At 45.1% G+C, this 20328-nt stretch overlaps 1 protein-coding gene across 5 annotated transcripts in view; it reads right to left on the bottom strand.

Moving 5' to 3' along the window:
* PAPSS1 (3'-phosphoadenosine 5'-phosphosulfate synthase 1) overlaps positions 1 to 20328 on the bottom strand; it is a 55242-nt gene that overhangs the window by 34796 nt on the left and 118 nt on the right. The window contains exons 1-4 of one of the 5 annotated variants that reach the window (XM_045537427.1): positions 14134 to 14218; positions 12818 to 13012; positions 7926 to 8040; positions 1890 to 2125 (exon numbers count right to left, since the gene is read on the bottom strand). In XM_045537427.1, the coding sequence (XP_045393383.1) occupies positions 1890 to 2125; positions 7926 to 8040; positions 12818 to 12835 (369 nt within the window). In that variant the 5' untranslated portion in view covers positions 12836 to 13012; positions 14134 to 14218. Of the gene's footprint in view, positions 1 to 1889; positions 2126 to 7925; positions 8041 to 11460; positions 11486 to 11879; positions 12221 to 12817; positions 13013 to 14133; positions 14335 to 15167; positions 15250 to 19278; positions 19335 to 20328 lie in introns of those variants that run through there. The other 4 variants (XM_045537425.1, XM_045537428.1, XM_045537429.1 and 1 more) reach the window with 4 other exon arrangements.

The following is a 20328-nucleotide window of genomic DNA, read 5'->3' on the forward strand; positions in this document are numbered from 1 at the left end:
TACACTGTCCCCAGGATGACAGAGCTGCAAACCTGACCGTGTCACTGAACTCCTCAGAGACTCCTTGCCACCCCTTGGGATAAAATCAAGGTTTCTGAGTGTGAGGCATCACCTTGTACCTGCCCCCCATTCTCAGTCTTGCATGTGATGCCCTATCAATGACGAATACCTGCCTAGTCTACCAGGCTCACTGTACCTTACGCCAAAGCAATGTGCTCCCTCACAGCACATCTCCATGGTCCCCTCCTCCAGGAAGCCTTCCCTGCATGCCCAGGCTGACAGGGGGCTCTTGCTACCTCTGGGTTCTCAGAGTAGGATCCACTGTATACCTCTGTCATAAATCTTATTCCCATATATTAAAACCACCTCATTAGCTTTACAGCTGTAGTCTCTGGCACAGCCATTAAGCTGTGATCTCACTATTCTAACTGTCATTTTAAATGAAGGTGTTCCCAAGTTTCCTTCCGTGCCTCTCTTCTTATTTTATATACTCTTCTGAATATACTCAACCTCGTCTAGATTTCAGCTAATCAAGTTAGTAACTCCTGATTCTAGATCCTAGAACCAATTTTCCAATGGCCCAGTGGTCATCTCCATGGATACACTCCACTAGCACTCCAAAAGTGACACACCTAAAATGGAATACTCATCCCCTCCCTTCCACCCTCCATTTCATAACCCAGTCGTGTCACCCTCTATTCAGAAAGCACCTTCTTTCACTTCCCCCCAAAACCAGCAATCAGGCAGACACTAAGCCCTACTGATGCCACAGGCTCAAGAGCCTTCAAACATGTCCCGTCTCTTCTATTCCCGTTGCTGCTGCTTGAACTGTGACGGAGCAGAGACTCACTAGCCTCCCACCTCCACACCATATGCCATCGTCCAACAAACACTAAACATTGAGCTGGACTTAATGTGAACATTACAAAGATAAATAAGGAACAGTCTCGGTCCTCAAGCAGCCGTGGGGTCTGGAGGCAGCACAGCGTGGGGGACCAGAGCACGGGTGCTACAGACAGGCAGGGAGCAAGTCCCGGCTCTGCCAGCGCAGTGTGTGACCTCGGGCCACGCACACCTGCTTCCTCATGTCCCCCGTCCTCACGGGGGGATGAAGACTACGTGAGCTAGTTTACATAAAAGCATTTTGAAACAGCTACCAGTACATCGTAAGTGCCCGATAAATGTCAGTCATCATTAACAATATCATCACTACAGCTACTATTAGTACCACCAATCAGTGAACTGGGATTTTTTATAAAACAGTGTGCTAAGGTACATAACAAAGTCCCCCAAAACAGGTACCCAGCAAAGCCTGAGGGAGGAAGGCAGGTACACAGGAGGAAGAGATCCCCAACGTGAGTGTCAAAGTATGAACAGAAGTCAGCTGACACTGCAGAGAGAGGAACAGGAGGAAGAGGAAGGTACCTTCCAGGCAGGGGGGAAACAAAACTCCCAGGATGAGAAACTAACATGATTTTTTTCTGAGAAATACGAAAAAGTCATTCAGTGTTGCTACAATGAGAGGAAGACTATGATGAGAGCTGAAACCAAAGACGTGTGAGCAAAGAAGCCACCGCAGGACATACGGGAAGCTTAGCTTTCCCCTGGTGGCTGACACCTGACAGGCATTCACCATAGGGTTACTGAATTACAAAGTCAAGCCTCAAATGATTTGGCCATTGCCATGAGTTCAACAATGTTATACTCCAGGTTTTAATGGCAGGTTTTCTCAGTTTTGGATGTACTCAGAAAGCCACAGCACAATAACTGACCTGTAACTTTAGGTCAATTAGTTTAATTTGGATGTCAATGTTTAAATTATATGCTTTGCCTGATACCATATTCTTAATAAATGTAATTAGAAAAGCAATGGCACAAAAGCCACACACCTGTGTGTAAGGCGATATAAAACTTGTGATGCACACTAAGCCGGCATCTGCAAACAGCTTGGCAACTTCCGCAATGCGTCGAACATTCTCTTCTCTGTCTTCAGGACTAAAGCCGAGATTCTTATTGAGACCTTGACGAATGTTGTCACCATCCAAAGTGTAGCACGGAATACCATGGCAAACCAAGTACTCCTCCAAAGCCATGCTCACCGTCGTCTTCCCCGCTCCAGACAGGCCTAGAATTCAACATAGCAAACAGATTCCATATGCAAAGTTAGAAGGATAACTCCTTAGTGACAAAAAATGTTAATTATGGGCTTAATTACATTCATTATTCATGGCAGTCTCTCAGTGACATTCTTATTCAATACTTCTCTTTAAGATTTAACCCTTACCTGGGAAAGTATCTATAGTTTACACATAGTAAGCATTTGCTTTTAATAACTTGTATCCATGCTCAAAGGTATCCTAGAAATCACCAGTAAGCTTCAAAAGGGCTTAACCAATTTTAGTATCAGACACGGATGGGTAGATACTCACTCTGTCCCCTTGTCACCATGTTTCTACAGCTGCATACCACATTCTAAAACAAAGTTATATGCCCACATTGGTTCGAGCAAGGGAAGAAAAAGAAAGGACAATAGTAAGTGAAATATTACAAAGTTTCCTCCGTACTCCAGGATCATCAGGGCCACAGACCACTGTGACCAAAGTATCTGGGTGTCTAATTTATAATGTAATCAGCCTTAAAAGAATACTGTCATTTCAAGCCACCTTCCTCTACTAATAATGGTGTTTACTCACTAACCAAGAGGTAGAGGGAAAAAAAGCACACTAATGCTCTAATGCTTGCTACCTTGGTGAGGATGTAACTGCAAAACTCATAGCCCAGATGGGTTATAAAAAAACAGATTTTAAAAAATTGAAATCTAATGTACCAATGCTCTTGAAAGAAGTCATGGTAATACAGAAGGCTAAATGAAAACACTGTGTGAGAGAGGATGATATGTTGAGAGGATCCATGTAGTATCAGTTGCTTTATACGTTAAAACCATATATGTGTGTATATATATATTTTTTTTTTTTTTTTTTTTTTGAGACAGAGTCTCACTCTGTTGCCCTGGCTAGAGTGCCATGGCGTCAGCCTAGCTCACAGCAACCTCAGACTCCTGGACTCAAGCGATCCTCCTGCCCAGGCCTTAAAACCAAATATTAACAAGTGTAACACACCATATTTTGCAAAGATGGCTGCAACTAAATATCTCCTCCTAGGAGCTCCCTTCTGAAATGTGACGCTGCTACTGTTACATCAAGAGGTACAGTCTGGTTTCCTTTCCCGTGAAACTGGGCTGGCCTTAGAACTCCCCTGCGGCCAAAAGAATGTAGTAAAATGATGTGTGACTTCTGAGGCTGGGCGAGAAAAGGCTATGCAGCTTTTCTGTGGTCACTTAATTTGAGACAAGCCAGCCACTAACTCCCCTGAGACCACCGTGCTAGAGAGATCACAAGCAGGCGTTCTAGCTGACAGTGTCAGCCAGCCCAGCTCCCAGGTGACAAGCAGCATCAACAGAGTAGGCCATCTTGGACACCCAGCCAAGCTGCGCCTTCAGATGACTGCAACCCAATCCAGCATGACGATGGCCAAGCGAGACCCAAGCAAAAGCTGCTCAGCTGAAGCCAGGTGCAGCGGCTCATGCCTGTAGTCCCAGCTGCGTGGGAGGCTCAGGTGAGAGGGCCGCTCGAGCCCAGGAGCTCAAGGACGCAGTGAGCTACCATCGTGCCACTGCACTCCAGCCTGGCGACAGAGTGAGATCCTGTTTCTAAAAAGAATAAAAAAATAAAAACCAGCTGAGCTCTCTTCAACTCCTTACCATTTTACCCCCTCCTTACCCTCAGACTGGTAAGCAAATTAAAATGGTTGATGGTTGCTATTTGACACGACGAGGTTTTTGGGTCACTTGTTACACAGTAACTGGAAGAAAAGATAGTGGCTGAGGAGCACTGGGTCACTCTGTTTTTACTATCATTGTTTTTAACTACCAATTAAGCACCAAGTATGATAGGAAATAACTGAAACTCGAAAATCTAAACTTTTTATACAACAAAAACCACTTAAATTACAATAAAATTGTCTGTTTATATATACACGTGTATTTATATATTTTTATGTATATATTTAACTTGAAACAAAGAATAGACACTGTAGTAAACTGAATTACTGACGTTAAAAGTATAATTGAGAAGATCACAGTGAACACAGACAAAAAGGCACAGGCAGGAAGCAGCCGGTGGACACTAACAGATAATGCAGAGGGTAGACAATCCCCAACTAAGGTAAGGATAACTGGTATACCTGAAGAAGAGAAACCAACTGCACTGAATTGGATGGTGCCCCCCAAATATTCACGTCCACCTAGAACCTCAGAACGTGATCTCATCTGGAAATAGAGTCTTTGTGGATGGAATCAAAGTTAAATTAAGAGCAGGTAACAGTGGGTTAGGGTGGGCCGTAAATGCAGTGACTGGTGAACTTATAAGAAAGCCACGTGGAGACAAAAGCAGACATTGAAGTGACTTGTCTACAAACCAAGGAACACCAAGCGTTGCCAGCACCCACCAGGAGAAAGGAACAAAACAGATTCTCCCTAACGGCCCACTGAAAACACCAGCCTCACCGAAGAAAAAGCCTTTGGACTTGTTGCCTCTAGAACTGTCTCATTTCTTACAGCAGCCCTGGGAAATCAACATACCAGCAAGTGTAAAAATACGAAACAAGAAAATTTATCTGAAACATAATCTGAGAAACAGTGAACCACGTTTAGGAAAACGGTACACAAAACATTCCTACCTTAGACAGATCCTGGTTAAGCCACTGAATTGCAAGAGAAAGAAAGACATCCTGACTCCCATTTCCAAGAACATCAACCACAAAAGCAATGAAGGCTGTCACATCTGACAACACAATTAACAAGCTTGATCTAATGACCATAAACAGAATATTGCACGCATCAGGGAATACATACTCTTTTTTTGTTGTTGTTGTTGAGACAGAGTCTCACTCTATTGCCCGGGCTAGAGTGCCGTGGCGTCAGCCTCGCTCACAGCAACCTCAGACTCCTGGGCTCAAGCGATCCTCCTGCCTCAGCCTCCCGAGTAGCTGGGACTACAGGCACGCGCCACCATGCCCGGCTAATTTTTCTATATATATTTTTAGTTGTCCATATAATTTCTTTCTATTTTTAGTAGAGACGGGGTCTCGCTCTTGCTCAGGCTGGTCTCGAACTCCTGAGCTCAAATGATCCACCCGCCTCGGCCTCCCAGAGTGCTAGGATTACAGCCGTGAGCCACCGTGCCCAGCCCGTACTCTTTTCAAATAAACATTTATGGAAACTGCAGGTTTTCCAGGTCTGCCTATGAGCAGCTTCAAAGTCACCACTATGTCCTGACAACAAGTAAAAGGCTGAACCGACTGAAAAATCAACAACTTTTCCTGGATCTGTAAGAGAGGGGAGAACACAGAGCAAATCGCTGCCCCCAGACGGGGGAGACAGGCAAGCATAGGGAGCTACAGCTCCCTGGAGCAGAGACTGACCGGCAGAAAACCACAGAGGGACCCAGTGCTGGGTAGGAAAACCTCAACTGGGACTGAGGAACTGATGGCGGCTCAGCGCCTGCAAGTCCGAAAGTTAAAAATTCCAAGGGGGCCCATCATGGAGGCTCCCCACAATACTGTGAGTCTTACCCCCAGGAATTCGATCATGTTCCCACAGTAAATACAAGAGAAAAATCCCTTCCTGCTTCCAACATGGGGAGGGGAGAGAGGAACCATTCTGAAATACACCAGCGCACTCTGTTCTCTTTAACGAGGCCTGACCTTTATAAAAACTCCGTAACCAGAGCCTGACCTGCCGGGGCTCTAGCAGTGCCCACCTGACCCGGGGAAGGGAAACGCCCACCCCGGCTGCCTGTAGCCAGCATGTCCCAGTCAGGGGTGGGGCGGGGACTGTGGTCTCTGAAGACTGATTACACACTAGACCATAAAGCAAGCACCAAAAGATCAGATAAACAGTATTTACAACCATCATTAGTGGTGAAATAAACAGAATATACATGTTCAAGAAAAATAAATTCTTTAGGCATCCAGATGAAAAAAATGAAAGCTCCTAAAAGAGAAGGAAATGAATCTGATTAGCCTCACAATTCTTCAGAACAGTTAATGTCATAAGACAATGGAGTACTGTTTCTCAAACTGCAAGACAACAATATTATGAACCAAGTGTACATTTCACCCAGCCAAGTTGTGATAAAAACTGGGCAGACATTCTCAAACATAAAAGTCAGAGAATGTAGAACCCACGGAAGACCATCCTACAAAAACTACTTAATGAAACACAGACAATTAAGGCTTGACTCAAAGAGCTCATGAGTGGACAAGCCATAGTAAAAGAGCTGATGGTGAGTTGGTGAGCACTAAACCAACGTACTTATAGAACTAAAACACAAACAGTTTAGAAATTTAAGATGTGGAACAGAATCTAAGTGCTAACAAACCTAGGAAATATAAAAACAACAATTTAACCACAATCTAGAATTAAGAATGCGGAGATGGGAAGAATATGAGAGTGTTGCTTCTTTCATACAAAACCAAACAGACCTGTCTAAAATTGAACCACGTAACTTTAAAGAAACAGAAAACAGGGCGGGAGCAGTAGCTCACGACTATAATCCTAGCACTTTGGGAGGCTGAGGCAGAAGGATCACTTGAGGCCAGGAGTTCAAGACCAGCCTGGGCAACATAGCAAGACCCCACCTCTACAAAAAATTTCTTAAAAAAAATTTAGCCAGGTGTGGTGGCACATGCCTGTAGTCCCAGCTACCCTGAAGGGTGAGGCAGGAGGATCATCTGAGCACAGGAGTTCAAGTCTACAGTGAGATATGATCACACCACTGCTCTCCAACCTGGGCTACAGAGTTAGACCCTGTCTTTAAAAAAAAAAACAAAAAACAAGAAAACACAGAAATGTTATTTTCTGCAAATCAGCATAAATTTTTAATGACTGGTAATATCCAGTGTTGACAAACACACTGGGAAATGGACCTTCTCCCACACTACTGGTGGGAGAGTTAAACTGTTATAAAATTTTAGTGGGCAATTTAGCGAGATGTATCAAAATTTTAAATATAATTCCTAAAAGTGAAAGGATCCATCATTTTTAATGCTACTTCTAAAATCTGGATCAATTCACCCTCCCACCAGCCTGCTATGGCTAAGCCCAAAGAGAAACTGGGAAAACCAAAACAAAAAATCAGAAGGCAAAGCAAAAGCTGAATGATAGAAAATGAATGATAGAAAATGTTTATGTGAAAAATCCCCATCGCTGATTCTTTCTCTTCCTACGGTGCATGGTTGGAACAGTGTAGCGAGGTGGAGCCTAAGAGGGGGAGTTTGGTCAGGAGGGCAACACCTCATGGATGGATAAACACAATGAGAAACAGGCCTGAAGCTGGGAGTTTGATCTCTTGCTCTCTGTCACCAACAGACGCCTTCCACCACGTCAGAGCACGGCAAGAAGGCCCTCACCAGATGCTGGCCCCCCGATGTTGCGCCTAGCCTATTGTATCTGGCCGTCAGAACCGTGAGAAATAAATTCCTGTTCATTATAAATTACCCAGTCTTTGTTCTCTGTTATAGCAGCATAAAACGGGCAGAGACATGTGGTTTACATGGTTAGATTCTTGGAGCAGAATCCAGGTCTTATTTGCACTCCGGACTTCACAGAATGTAATGCAGTATCTACTGGAAGGTAGTTTTAAGATGCATTCTGGTTTCCCCCCTTTATTTGACATCAATGCTGTGGACGAAGGAGAGGAATTACCAAAAGGAAGTATGTTGTTATTAAGCAACTATGTCAGTTACATGTTGTAATGCTCCAAATACAGAACACGGCTCAAAATTTCAATATGCTTACTCCTAAGTCCCAGTCTGTCTCTAAGCACTGCTTTTAAAATAAGCTAGTCTACCTCACTTGACCGTACCTGTTAGCCAAACTGTGCAGCCACGAAAGCCACCTCTGGTCCCCACGACCTGCCCTCTCTTGTTCCGGCTGACATGGTGGGCTTGATAGGTGACATTCGTTGCTCTCTGCATCCCCTGGAAAAAAGAAAATAAAAAGAATTCTGGTTCACTTGAGTCCTTTAAAAGGTAAATACATAGTCCTTACAAACACACAGTCAGTGCCCTATGCCAAAAGGAAGAAAAAAGATAAAACTAACACCTAGACTTTTTTTTTTCCTAAGCTTACTAGAATGGTGTCTAGTGCTTTACATAAGCCAATTAATTTAACTCCCACAGCAACCTAATGATGTAGGTGCTCTTGCTATGGTGGTTTTACAGAAGAAGGGATTAAACCCGAGAGAAGTCAAATAACTTGCCCAAGATAGTAAGTGGCAGGCCAGAGCCTAGTCTTCTCACGTGTTCATTTATTCAATCATTCATTCCACCAGCATTTACTGAAGCCCTACTTGCATGCCAAGTGAACAAAACAGGGTTTCCATCTCTTGATGATTTTGCCCAGCTATAGGCTAAGGTAAGCGTTCTGAGCATGTTTATCTTCGGTAGGTAGGTGTATAAATACATCTTCAACTTACAATACTTTCAACTTATGATGGGTTTATCAGGACATAACTCCATCATTAAGTCAAGGAGCCTTTGTACTAAAAATCATTGAATTGTATACTTTGTAGATGGGTCAGCCGATTGGTATACAAATTATATCTCAATAAAGCTGTTTTCAAAAAAAAGAAAATTGCTTAGCCTTTATTTCTTCTTCCTAGGAAGAAAAAACATAATTTAGGTTCTTTTCAACAAGCTATTTTGTTAGGAAATAGATGTGAATATACTTTCATCTTTCAAAACAGATGTATTCATCATTCACTTATTCGAAAATATTTACTGAATGCATACTACATTCTTGACATTCTTCTAGGTGCTGATGGACAAGTCAACAATACTGTTACAAGTCACTGTTTTCATGAAGCTGGCATGCTAGTGCAGCAGTTCCCAGGGTGTGCTGACCGGCAGCTTCAACGTCTCCTGGGAATATTCCAGAAATGAAATTCTCAGATCCTGACCCAGGTTGACTAAGGCAGAAACTCTGGGGTGAGGCCTAAAAACCTGCATTTTAACAAGCCCTCCAAGTGAGTCTGATGCAAGCTCAATTTAAAAACCACTGAACTAGTGAAAGGGACATGAAAAAAAAAAAAGGAAGGACCAAGATAAATAAGTTATATAAGTTAAACAGTAATAACTGTCAAAAGGGGGGAAAAAAAGCAAAAAATGTTGCTAAGAAATAAGAGAGAGGGAAAGACATTAAAAATTTAGACAGGCTCATAGCCAAAAGGGTCACAGAGCTTTTCCCTTATGTTTTTCTCTAGTAGTTTCACAGCCTCTGATCTTACATTTAAATCTTTAATCCACTTTGAGTTGATTTTTGTGGTGTGAGGTAAGTGTCTAACTTCATTCTTCTGCATGTGGATATACAGGTTTTCCAACACCATTTAATGAACTCTCCTTTCCCCATTAAGTATTCTTGGCACTGATGTTAAAAACTCTATTAACCATAAACACATAGATTTATTTCTGGGCTTTTTATTCTGTTCCATTAGTCTACGTGTCTGTTTTTATGCCAGTTCCAGGCTGTTTTGATTACTGCCGTAGCTTTGCGGTATATTCTGAAGTCAGGTAGTGTGATGCCTCCCACTTTGTTCTTTTTGCTCAAGTTTGCTTTGGTTTTTCAGGGTCTTTGGTGGTTCTACATGAATTTTAGGATTGCTTTTTTCTATTTCTGTGAAGAATATCCTTGGAATTTGAATTTTTATAGAGATCGCATTGAATCTGTAGATCACTTTGGGTAGTATGGACATTTTAACAATATTTATTCTCTCAATCCGTGAATACAGCATATCTTTCCATTTCTTTGTATATTCAATTGTCTTCATCAATGTTTTAATAAGTTATCTAAGGACTTTTAATATCAGAAGCACCCAAGCTACTCTGCACCCTGCCCCTCACCCCCATGTTGTTGTATCAGAAGTGCAGCACATATACAAAACATCTATGATGAATCAGGATTCCGTGATACGTGATAGCAGCAGAGAGAGTGCAATGTAACACGGAGGTGCACGAGCAATTCAGTCCACGTGCGACTGCATATATGTGCACCTGAGGGCTACACACTTCCCACAGCTCAGCTAAAATAACACCAGGCTCTAAAGATTTCACCCCCTGATGAAAAGTAACAGGCACCCCAGGCAGAAGGAAGGCTTGTGTGAAACCGTGAGGACGTAAGGTATAGAAGGCAAGCGGGGCTGAGCTGTGGAAATCTGGGGAGCGATGGGGGAGGGACTGGCAGAACAAACCCGGGCGACATCGTCTGTGCTTGTGAATGCCACGCTGGCTATCAGACCCTGCCCCGGGCAGCAGAACCCAATGCCACTGCAAGGCAGGGCCCAGCAAGGGATTCAGCCCAAAACCACTCCACGAAATGCGTGAACGACAGCTGGGTCTGAGCTGAGTGCCCCAAATTTCCCCCAGCCCAACCAACACATCCCAAGAGCAGATGAGCAAGGTCCCTCTGGAGAAAGGTTCCATCAGGTAATGACACTCCTCACATCTGATGCTTTGCCAGACGGAGGTACGACAAAGCTCCCAGGGACAGGAGATTCTTGGTTTTTCTTTCACTATTCTGGTAAATACGTAGAGAAATCTTCCTGGAATTCTAACCGTTTCCCAGAGCCAGAACACGACATTTCCCTGTCTCTTTGCCTACTATCTCCCACAAATCCACTTCCTTTACCTGATCCTTAACAGGAAATATTACCCGAAGCTTAGTATTTGGTCTCACATTTACTCTATATTCTCTAACACAAATTTAACCAACACATCTTTACTTCCAACCTCAACCTAACTCAATCCCTATAACTGTGTTATCCACATGTTCCTACCGAGGATTTGAAATGTGGCTAGTCTGAATTGAAATGTGTTAAAAAAAAAAAAATACTCCAGATTTGAAAGACTTAGTACAGAAAAAAGGTAAAATATCTCACTAATGATTTTATACTATGACATTATTAAACATATTTATATTGAAATGATAGTATTTTGGATATATGAGGTTAAATAAAACATGTTACTGAAATTTATTTACCTGTTTCTCTTTACTTTTTTAATGTGTCCTCTAGAAAATTTTGAATTACATAAGTGTCTCATATTTCTGTTTTTATAGACTGTCTTCACTAATCAGTCCCTCAAATCCACCACTAACGAGCTCTATGACATCTCTGTGCCTCAGTTTCTTCATCTACAAATCGGAGATACTAATCATGATAAAGAGGATGATAACAGTAACAGTTAACTTCTTTAACCTTCGTAATATCCCTGTGAGGCTACATTCCTGTTTTATAAATGATTAGAGAGAGGCACAGAGAAATTAAGTGACCAGCCAAAGGTTATATGTTTAATCAACAGTGGAGCCCAGATTCGAGCCCAGGTAGTCAGCTCCAGGGTCCTTACCTTTAACCACTGTCTCCCGTGATGTCTACCTTGGAAATGTTGCAAAAATCCAATGAGTTAATTTAGGTAAAACATTTCAAACTGCACCTGGCACACAGTAAACTCTCCTTCACTGTTTATGATCCCCTTTCCACCTGCCCCTGACCTATTTCCCCATTTCCCTGCAGGTAATAACCTTCCTCCCCACTTCCAAGCATCAAAACTTCGGGATCATCTTTTAACACTTCTCCCTTTTTCATCCCCTAAATCTGGTCAGGCCCTCCACACTTGTCCTTAAATGTTTTGAACGCAGCCCCTCCTGTACTGCCACTGCCCCTGAGCCAGCCCTTCACCCCCTCACCGTGGACGAATGATAATAACCAGAATATCAACAGTGCTCAGGTGCCAGGCAGGCTACTAATCTATTAATTCATGTAAACCTCACTAGAACCCTGTCTGGTCGCCAGGGCTTCTGCATCAGGGCTCTAGCCATGTCTCCATTTCTTCAGCAGATGGCTCTTCTTGGATTACCAATCCTATCCCAGGAGGAGAACTTTAAAGGACTCTGGGTTCTTCACACTTGCATCCCCATCAGCTGACTTAAGTCTACAAGAAGAAGAGGTGATGGGTGGTCTACAGAGAAGAGAAAAGACTTTGCAAGCCTCAGAAAATTAAAAATTCTAGCCCCATCAAAAATCTCCCACAAAATCATGTCTTCACTCTACTGCCAAACATTGGCAAGAGCACAACCTAGCCCCACCTTACCCATTCAATCTTCCTTTTTTTTTTTTTTTTGAGACAGAGTCTCACTCTGTTGCCTGGGCTAGAGTGCCGTGGCGTCAGCCTAGCTCACAGCAACCTCAAACTCCTGGGCACAAGCGATCCTCCTGCCTCAGCCTCCCGAGTAGCTGGGACTACAGGCATGCACCACCATGCCCAGCTAATTTTTTCTATATTATTTTTAGCTGTCCAGCTGATTTCTTTCTATTTTTAGTAGAGACAGGGTCTTGCTCTTGCTGAGGCTGGTCTCGAACTCCTGAACTCAAGCGATCCACCTGCCTCGGCCTCCCAGAGTGCTAGGATTACAGGCGTGAGCCACTGTGCCCCGCCTACCCATTCAATCTTATCTCCTCTCCCGAACTAAGACTCCCCAGAGTAGTCAAACAAGTTTCTTCATTGTTCCTGGAGTAAAAAACAATAATTCTTATTCCCAGCACTTATTCACACAGTCTCTGTCTGCCCCAGAAATCTGAGCTCCTCCATTAAACCTCCCCCAGACACCCACACCAAACTCACTTCTCTAAATTACAATAAGACTTCTAACACCACTCACTGCGGTCCGCAAAGACATACTCATCACCCGGCAAGTGCCACTTACAACCCCAGCACAGGCCATGAACAACCAGAAGGCAAAGCACGAAGTCCCACATTTTTCATCTCCATGTCTGGCACAGGCTTCCACATAGAATACGCACTAATCTGGCAAACAGAGTAAATAAAAGGGCAGTGTAGGCGACTTCTCGGGCCCCTCTCTCGGGACCCGTGAACCTCGCCCGGGCCCCTCTCTTGGGACCTGTTTAAAAAAAAAAAAAAAAAAAAAACAGAAAAAGAAAAAAAAAAAAAAGGACAGTGTAACTGAAATTATCTGTAAATATAAATTAGCCAATGATATTTACGTAACCATGAAATTCCTGAAGGGAACAGATGCAACACAGTGTCAGTTTCAAGGTAGTGGTTTCACCGCACTTGCAGATTGCCTCCTCCTCTCATGCAGACAACCCTGCGACATACACACTGCTGTACCCTTAAGTCAGCTGAGGTCCCAAGAAGTCACAAGATCCCACAGCGAACAAATGACGAGGCTGAGAACGGAGACCAGGCCGGGGGTCCCCGCTCCCCACCTTCTACCTCCTCTCCGCCCTCACCTGGCATGGAGAGGTCAAACGACTAGACGGAGAGAGGACTCGCAGGACAATCCCTGCTGATGACAGATACGGCGAATTAATGATTTCAAAAGAGCATCTGCCCGAAATGGATTCTTTTTTTTTTTTTTTTTTTCTTTTTTTCCTTTGACTCATCAAGGGCAAGTAATGGTTTGCAAAGAAAGCGCTTAAACCTCGCGCGGCCTCCGGACCGTGCGATGCCAATCTCCATCCAACCCGAAAACCAGGGCCCCAGAGCGGGACCCCACTCTGCGCCTCCAAATCGCAGAACGGGGACACAGGGACACCGGGCTCGACAAAGCCAACGGGCGGTTGTCGCCGGACGTCCTTCCCGCACGTCTGGGTCACGCGGCGCGGAGCCCCCGAAGCTCCGGTGTGCGGGGCCGCTGCAGTCCCCCCCGGGGACACAAAGCCCCTCAGTGCCCCGGGCGGCGCGGCTCGTGAATGGCCACATTGTTGCGCGCGCCGCACTCGGGGGCTCCGACGCGGAAAGACGCGGTGACGGATGGGACCGAACCCGGCCCCGCCGGCCCCGCCACCTCAGGGCGACGGATTCTCCTCAGGTCCCGGCGGGGCCGCGGCGCCGGGCAGGGCGCTCCTCCCGCGGACGCAGGCTCGGGCCGCCCGCCGCCCCGGAACCCACCCCCGCGCCCCCGCGAGGATGCAGAGGAGCCGGGACGGAGGCAGCGGCTCGGCCGGACGCTCCGCCAGCCGCCGCGGCGCCTCAGCCCTCGCCCCGCGCGCCGCTCACCCAGCTCTGCGCGTCGTTGCTCAGCTTGACTTTCTTGCACAGGCTCCCGGGCATCTCCATGGCCGCGGAGCGCGCGGGCGCCGGGCGGGGAGCGGGCGCCGGGCGGGCCGGCGGGGCGGGGCGGGGCGGGGCCGGGCGGGGAGGCGGGGCCTCCTCGCGGCGCGGCCGGGCGCGCGCTGACGTGCGCACGCGCTCGTGCTCGCGGCCCCGGAATGAGCCCGGGGCGGGGCACGCAGGGAAGGCCGAAGCGGCGCCCGAGAAGCCGAGGCCGGAGCTGGGGGCGGGGCTTCCGCGCTCGGCCCGACGCGAGCGCGCTCGGCGCTCCGCCCCGATGCTGAGGAAGGGGCGGGGCCCGGGGACCGGGGTGGAGCCTCGCTGCGTGCGCCGGGAGCGAGCATGCGCAGAGCGAGGGGCTGCGCAAGGGGTCGCTGACGTGGGCTGCGGCCCCTCAGTTCCTGCGCGGGCCGGGCCGCTTCCTGTCCGCGCGTCCGTTCCCCCGTCGGCCCGGCCACGTCTGCAAAATGTCCTCCAGCCCCGAAAGGGGACCCTCGGTGGACTGAGCGGATCATGCTCCGCGTTACGCTTGCTTTAAAATCCCACTGCACGCACAATTAAAAAAAAAACTCAGTCCCCCATTTCTCAAGGGGGACCGGTGACGACGGACAAGGTGCCGCCTGCCCGGCTCGCAGCCCTCGCTTCGGATCAGGTACCCGGCTAGGCCGAAGGGGCTTCTGCGTCTCCGGCTGCCCGGGACACCCTCCGGGGACGGAAAGCCGGGGCTGGGTGACCCAGGCTGCAACCCCGGCCCGTGAGACCACTGCCAAGTTCACCTGCCTGTCCCAGGGCTGGTTCCTCGAGAACGGGCCGCGGGGTGGCCCAGCTTCCTCGGGTTGTCGCCTGTCGCCCCCCCCCCCAGTCGTGGTCTGAGCTCCCTGGTCCGAGGTTCCTCCGGCACCACCGGGAGATTTTGCAGCCTGCCCATCTGTCGCACAAGCACACACCAAGCACACACCAAGCACACGCTAAGCACACACCAAGACCTGAGACCGCCGCCTCTTGGTAGCTGTCACTGACCCCACTGCTGCTGTGTTTTATCTTTTTTCTAGAGAGCGGTGGCATCATCATGGCTCACTGCAAGTTCAAACTCCTGGGCTCAAGCGATCCTCCTGCCCCAGCCTCCCGAGTGGCTGGGACTACAGGCATGCGCCACCACACCTGGCTAAGTATAGACCACACCTGGCTGATTTTATTTCTTTGTAGAGATGGTATTAGCAACAGAAAACCAAGTGAGAGTTAATGGGAACGAGACAGATAGGAAAGAGAAGTGACAGAAAAACCATAAGGAGGAAGGAGTTACAGGAAAATAACCAGGGGAAGCAGTTGTTTCAGTCTTAAAGAATGGGGTAGGGGAGGGGCGGTGTAAGAAAAAGAAAAAAAAAAAGAATGGGGTAATTAGGGCCATGGAACACTGACCACCAGGTTATTGCTCTTTGCCTACCGTACGTATGCTAGAAAGAATGACTGAAACATAACCTTTAAGTCATGTCTATACCTGGAAAGAATTCAGTCCCCAAAACAGTGATGTATAGTTATGAATAATTATAACTAACCTTTACCTAGACTACTAATCTATAAAAGGAAACACATAGAAGTGGACGGTGTCTTTTCCACTAGCAGAGACAGACCCATTTCTCCTTTGGAAATGTCCTTGCGCTTCGCACCCTTAAGCTTTGTTCACCATCAGTTCTTCCCTCACACTTGCTGAGTGTCTGTCATCTTTCCCTGTGATTCTTCCAAGCCTGGAGCCCAAGATCTGGGGCAACACTTCAAAGTCCAGCCGTGTACTGAACCGTGACAACGGGGTCTGGCTCTTGCTCAGGCTGGTCTTGAACTCCTTACCTCAAGCAATCCTCCTGCCTCGGCCTCCCAGAACACTAGGATTACAGATGTGAGCCACTGCCCTGGCCTACTGTCTTAAATTAGGCCCATGCTATATCCAACCTGAATCATCACTGAGCCCATTCCCTAAACATTCTCCCACGTGTTGCTGTCCACACCCTGCCACACACACCATTCTTGACCCTGCTGTCAGAATGGCATTTCTAAGATGGAAATCTGATCAGGTTACTCGACAATTGAAAATCTCAACGGTTCTCTTAAGCTTTGTCTAGGGGATTCCTAATCTGGGGTCTATATGTAAAACTGAATTTCAGTATAATTCTGAATTCTGCCCATAACAGGAATGAGCTTGGAAGAGGATCTCAAACTTCTGATGAGAAAACAGTGCCACTTCTGAAATCAGCCATTTCTCCAACAGTCTTGGTGCTGGTTAGAGGGAGATGATGTTTAGATCTCACAGTCTGGGTTCTAGAACTGCTCACTGCTGTAAGTTAGCCCATACTTCTAATCTTAGTAAAGAATTTTTAAGGTAAAATGTAAGTTTACACTGATACTGTCAATTCAAATTCATGGTACCAGACGTGGGTCATGCAAATGAGCCGGAAACATCTTGTCAAACCAGAAACAAAAAAACTGTCAAAAACTACTAGGATTATGTCAAACAGACTCAGGAACCAATTTAAAGAAACTTTCCCGGGCTGGGCACGGTGGCTCATGCCTGTAATCCTAGCACTCTGGAAGGCCGAGGCAGGCGGATTGTTTGAGCTCAGGAGTTCGAGACCAGCCTGAACAAGAGCGAGACCCCGTCTCTACTAAAAATAGAAAGAAATTAGCTGGACAACTAAAAATATATATATATAGAAAAAATTAGCCAGGCATGGTGGTGCATGCCTGTAGTCCCAGCTACTCGGGAGGCTGAGGCAGGAGGATCGCTTGAGCCCAGGAGTTTGAGGTTGCTGTGAGCAAGGCTGACGCCATGGCACTCTAGCCTGGGCAACAGAGCGAGACTCTGTCTCAAAAAAAAGAAAAAAAAAGAAACTTTCCCATGTCAAAGATAGGACAATTAGAACACTAAAGGGATAATAACTACAGGATATTGAAACATATCAAATAGGTTTCAACCTAGGTATACATAATGATAATTTAAAAAGAAGAATTTATTGTCACATTGAAGAATGTTAGTAAACCAACTCATTTCAAAAACTGGCAGATAAAGGGGGCAAATTAAGCATTTACTCTGCTTTCCTTGGACTATTAGAACAGATAACCAAAAAGTTGATGAAGGAAAATTTCTCTTTATATAAGTACAGCTAATAAATAAAGAAGAAATGATAGAATTATAACATCACCATTTTACACCCTTTACTGAAAGAATGGATAAAGACAATGATCCTTGACATCTACTAACATCATGAAAATAAAGACCATCATTACATTTTTGTCTCCTGATGAAGTAGTCATGCAAAACACAAACAAAAAAATATCAAACTTGACTCTAATCAAGCCTTTAGAACTAATTATAACATCAGTTTACAGTTAACACAGAGGAAATTGCATTTGACAAATGCAATCAGTCAAAGCCAAGCTGTGGAAAGCTCTACTCTGTAAATGACCTGATTCTTCAATAATTCAAAGACGGGGAAAAAATGAGAAAGAACTAAAGAATAAAATAAAACTTAAGAGAAAAATCAAACAATTGAAATGTATGGAACATATTTGAATACCGATTCGAACAAAAAAAACTTCTTAACAAATGTATGAGGCTATATGTGAAATTTGAAAAGTTCCTGAATTCTTGATATTGGAGACTTTCTTTTCTGGTGTGATAATAGCAGTGCAATTATATTTTTAAAGGAGTTATTTGAGAGATGTATACTGATTTACCAGTGAAATGGTAATGCCATAAATAGAAAACAAACTTGGGCTCTTGGAAGTTAAAAACATAATGGCAGGAATGAAAGAGTAGGTGAAGAAGATATTGCCCAAAATGCAGTCCAGAAAGCCCAAGAGATGAGAAATAGAGGAGAATTTTTTTTTAAAGAAAGAAGGAAAAGAACAGTCCAGGAAACCCAACATCCAAATAATAGGAGTTCCAGGAAGAAAAACAGAGAAAAACTCACAGAAGGAAATAACCATGAAAATTATTCAATAACATTTTCTAGAACCGAAATGCCTGCGTCCTTCCCTGAATATTCAGCTCAACAGATAAAAATCAAGCACACAAAACATAGCACTGTGAAATTTCAGAACACTGTTCCTCAACAGTCTCAAATTGTTTGGAAGTCCTACAGACTTCCGAGGAGATGAAAAGTTCACAAATAAAGATTCAGAAATAAAAACGAATTCGAAGATATCAAGAAAAACCACTGATAGAAGATAAATGGAACAATACCATCAGAGCTCTGAAAGAAAAGTACTTCCAACTTAGAATTATTAAACACCCTTTCTCAAGGATATATTGGAGGACATACTCTATGAAAATGAAAGAAAGACATGGCGCCCGGAAAGTGAGGATTTCCACCCAGGAGACAGCCAAAGGGAATCCCCAGATTGACAGAAGAGAGAGATCCCAGGATGACTGCTGTGAGCCGGGCCTAGGGCAACCCGTGAGGAGGTTAGCAAGGTTAGAAGCCCTCAGAGGCCGGGCGCGGTGGCTCACGCCTGTCATCCCAGCACTCTGGGAGGCCAAAGTGGGAGGATCGCTCGAGGTCAGGAGTTTGAGACCAGCCTGAGCAAGAGCAAGACCCCCGTCTCTACTAAAAAATAGAAAGAAATTATTTGGACAGCTAAAAATATATAGAGAAAAAATTAGCTGGGCATGGTGGCGCATGCCTATAGTCCCAGCTTCTTGGGAGGCTGAGGCAGGAGGATGGCTTGAGCCCAGGAGTTGGAGGTTGCTGTGAGCTAGGCTGACGCCACGGCCCTCACTCTAGCCCAGGCAACAGAGCGAGACTCTGTCTCAAAAAAAAAAAAAAATTGCAATAGAACTAGACAGAGAGGTTGAGCGGTAAGAGAATGAGCGTGTGTGTGATGGTGGTAAGAGGGGAGAGAGAGATGAATCCTCACTTTCCGCAGTGAGAAACCAAGATAATGCTTCTATGGTCTGAATATTTGTGTTCACCCCCCAGATTCATACGTTGAAATCCTAACCCCTAAAGTGATGAAATTAGGAGATGGGGTCTACCCATTTCGAATCTCTGGGACTTGCCAGAAGATTTCCATGTCAATCTATAAAGAAAATTATACCTTCAGTGAAGCAGTGCCATTTTATCAGCAATTCAGCAAAATTGTGAAGGCATATCCTAGAACAAGAGAAGAGAAATAAGGCTGAAAGAAACTCTGAAACATCACTTAGGAATATCATCTGAAGCATTTCTTTGTGATTAACATCATCATTTTTTTCTTAGGAATAAAAGCCCCCAAATAAAGATTTTCATAAGGCCAGTCACTAAATATTATATTTTTATTCTATGGCTTGCCTGTAATTCAAAGGAGACTTTCATAGTGAGTGGAAATAACTTGCTGGGATTCTAGGTATTCTACCGGTTACATGACCTACGTAAACCACATAACTTTTATGGAACTCCTATTTCTCATCTATAAGATAAGGGGGCAGAAGTGGGTGAATTTATCTCAAGGGATTTTTCCTGCTCTAAATTAGTCTAGGTTCTTAATTTAGGTGTCATCAACATCTGAAAATAGCAATTTAATCAAAACCACAAATTGTCTTTGCACACCTTACTATATGTAAAACACGGTGTTTTTGTACGCACCTGATAAAAGAGACACACCTGATAAAAAATATAAAGCCTAATTGATAGAATTATAGGAAGAAATTGACAAATCTCAAATGGCCGGGCGCGGTGGCTCACACGGGTAATCCCAGCCCTCTGGGAGGTTGAGGAGGGAGGATCGCTCAAGGTCAGGAGTTCGAGACCAGCCTGAGCAAGAATGAGACCCCCCTCATCTCAATCTACCATATGATAAAATATTTCCATATTCATTTACTCATTTTATTCAATGAATATTTTTGAGTGTCTGCACGCTGGGGCCTCTTCCCCTCATTGGTAATAGGGCTGTGAATAAAACAGATAAAAATCCTCAACTTTTTGAAGCTTATATTAGAAGGAGAGAGAAGAAATATACAAATACAAAAACCTAGTAAAGCCTTGTGAAATTACGCCCAGGATGCCAGAGATTTTGAGACCATAGAATGGACATTTTGCTCCCAATCCAGAGGGGAAGGGGGGATAAAATTCTTGTTTCGAAGTTGGGGGCACAGTTGGAAGGGGCAGC

Source organism: Lemur catta, chromosome 26 (genome assembly GCF_020740605.2).
Source record: "Lemur catta isolate mLemCat1 chromosome 26, mLemCat1.pri, whole genome shotgun sequence".
NCBI classification, from domain to species: Eukaryota; Metazoa; Chordata; class Mammalia; order Primates; family Lemuridae; genus Lemur; species Lemur catta.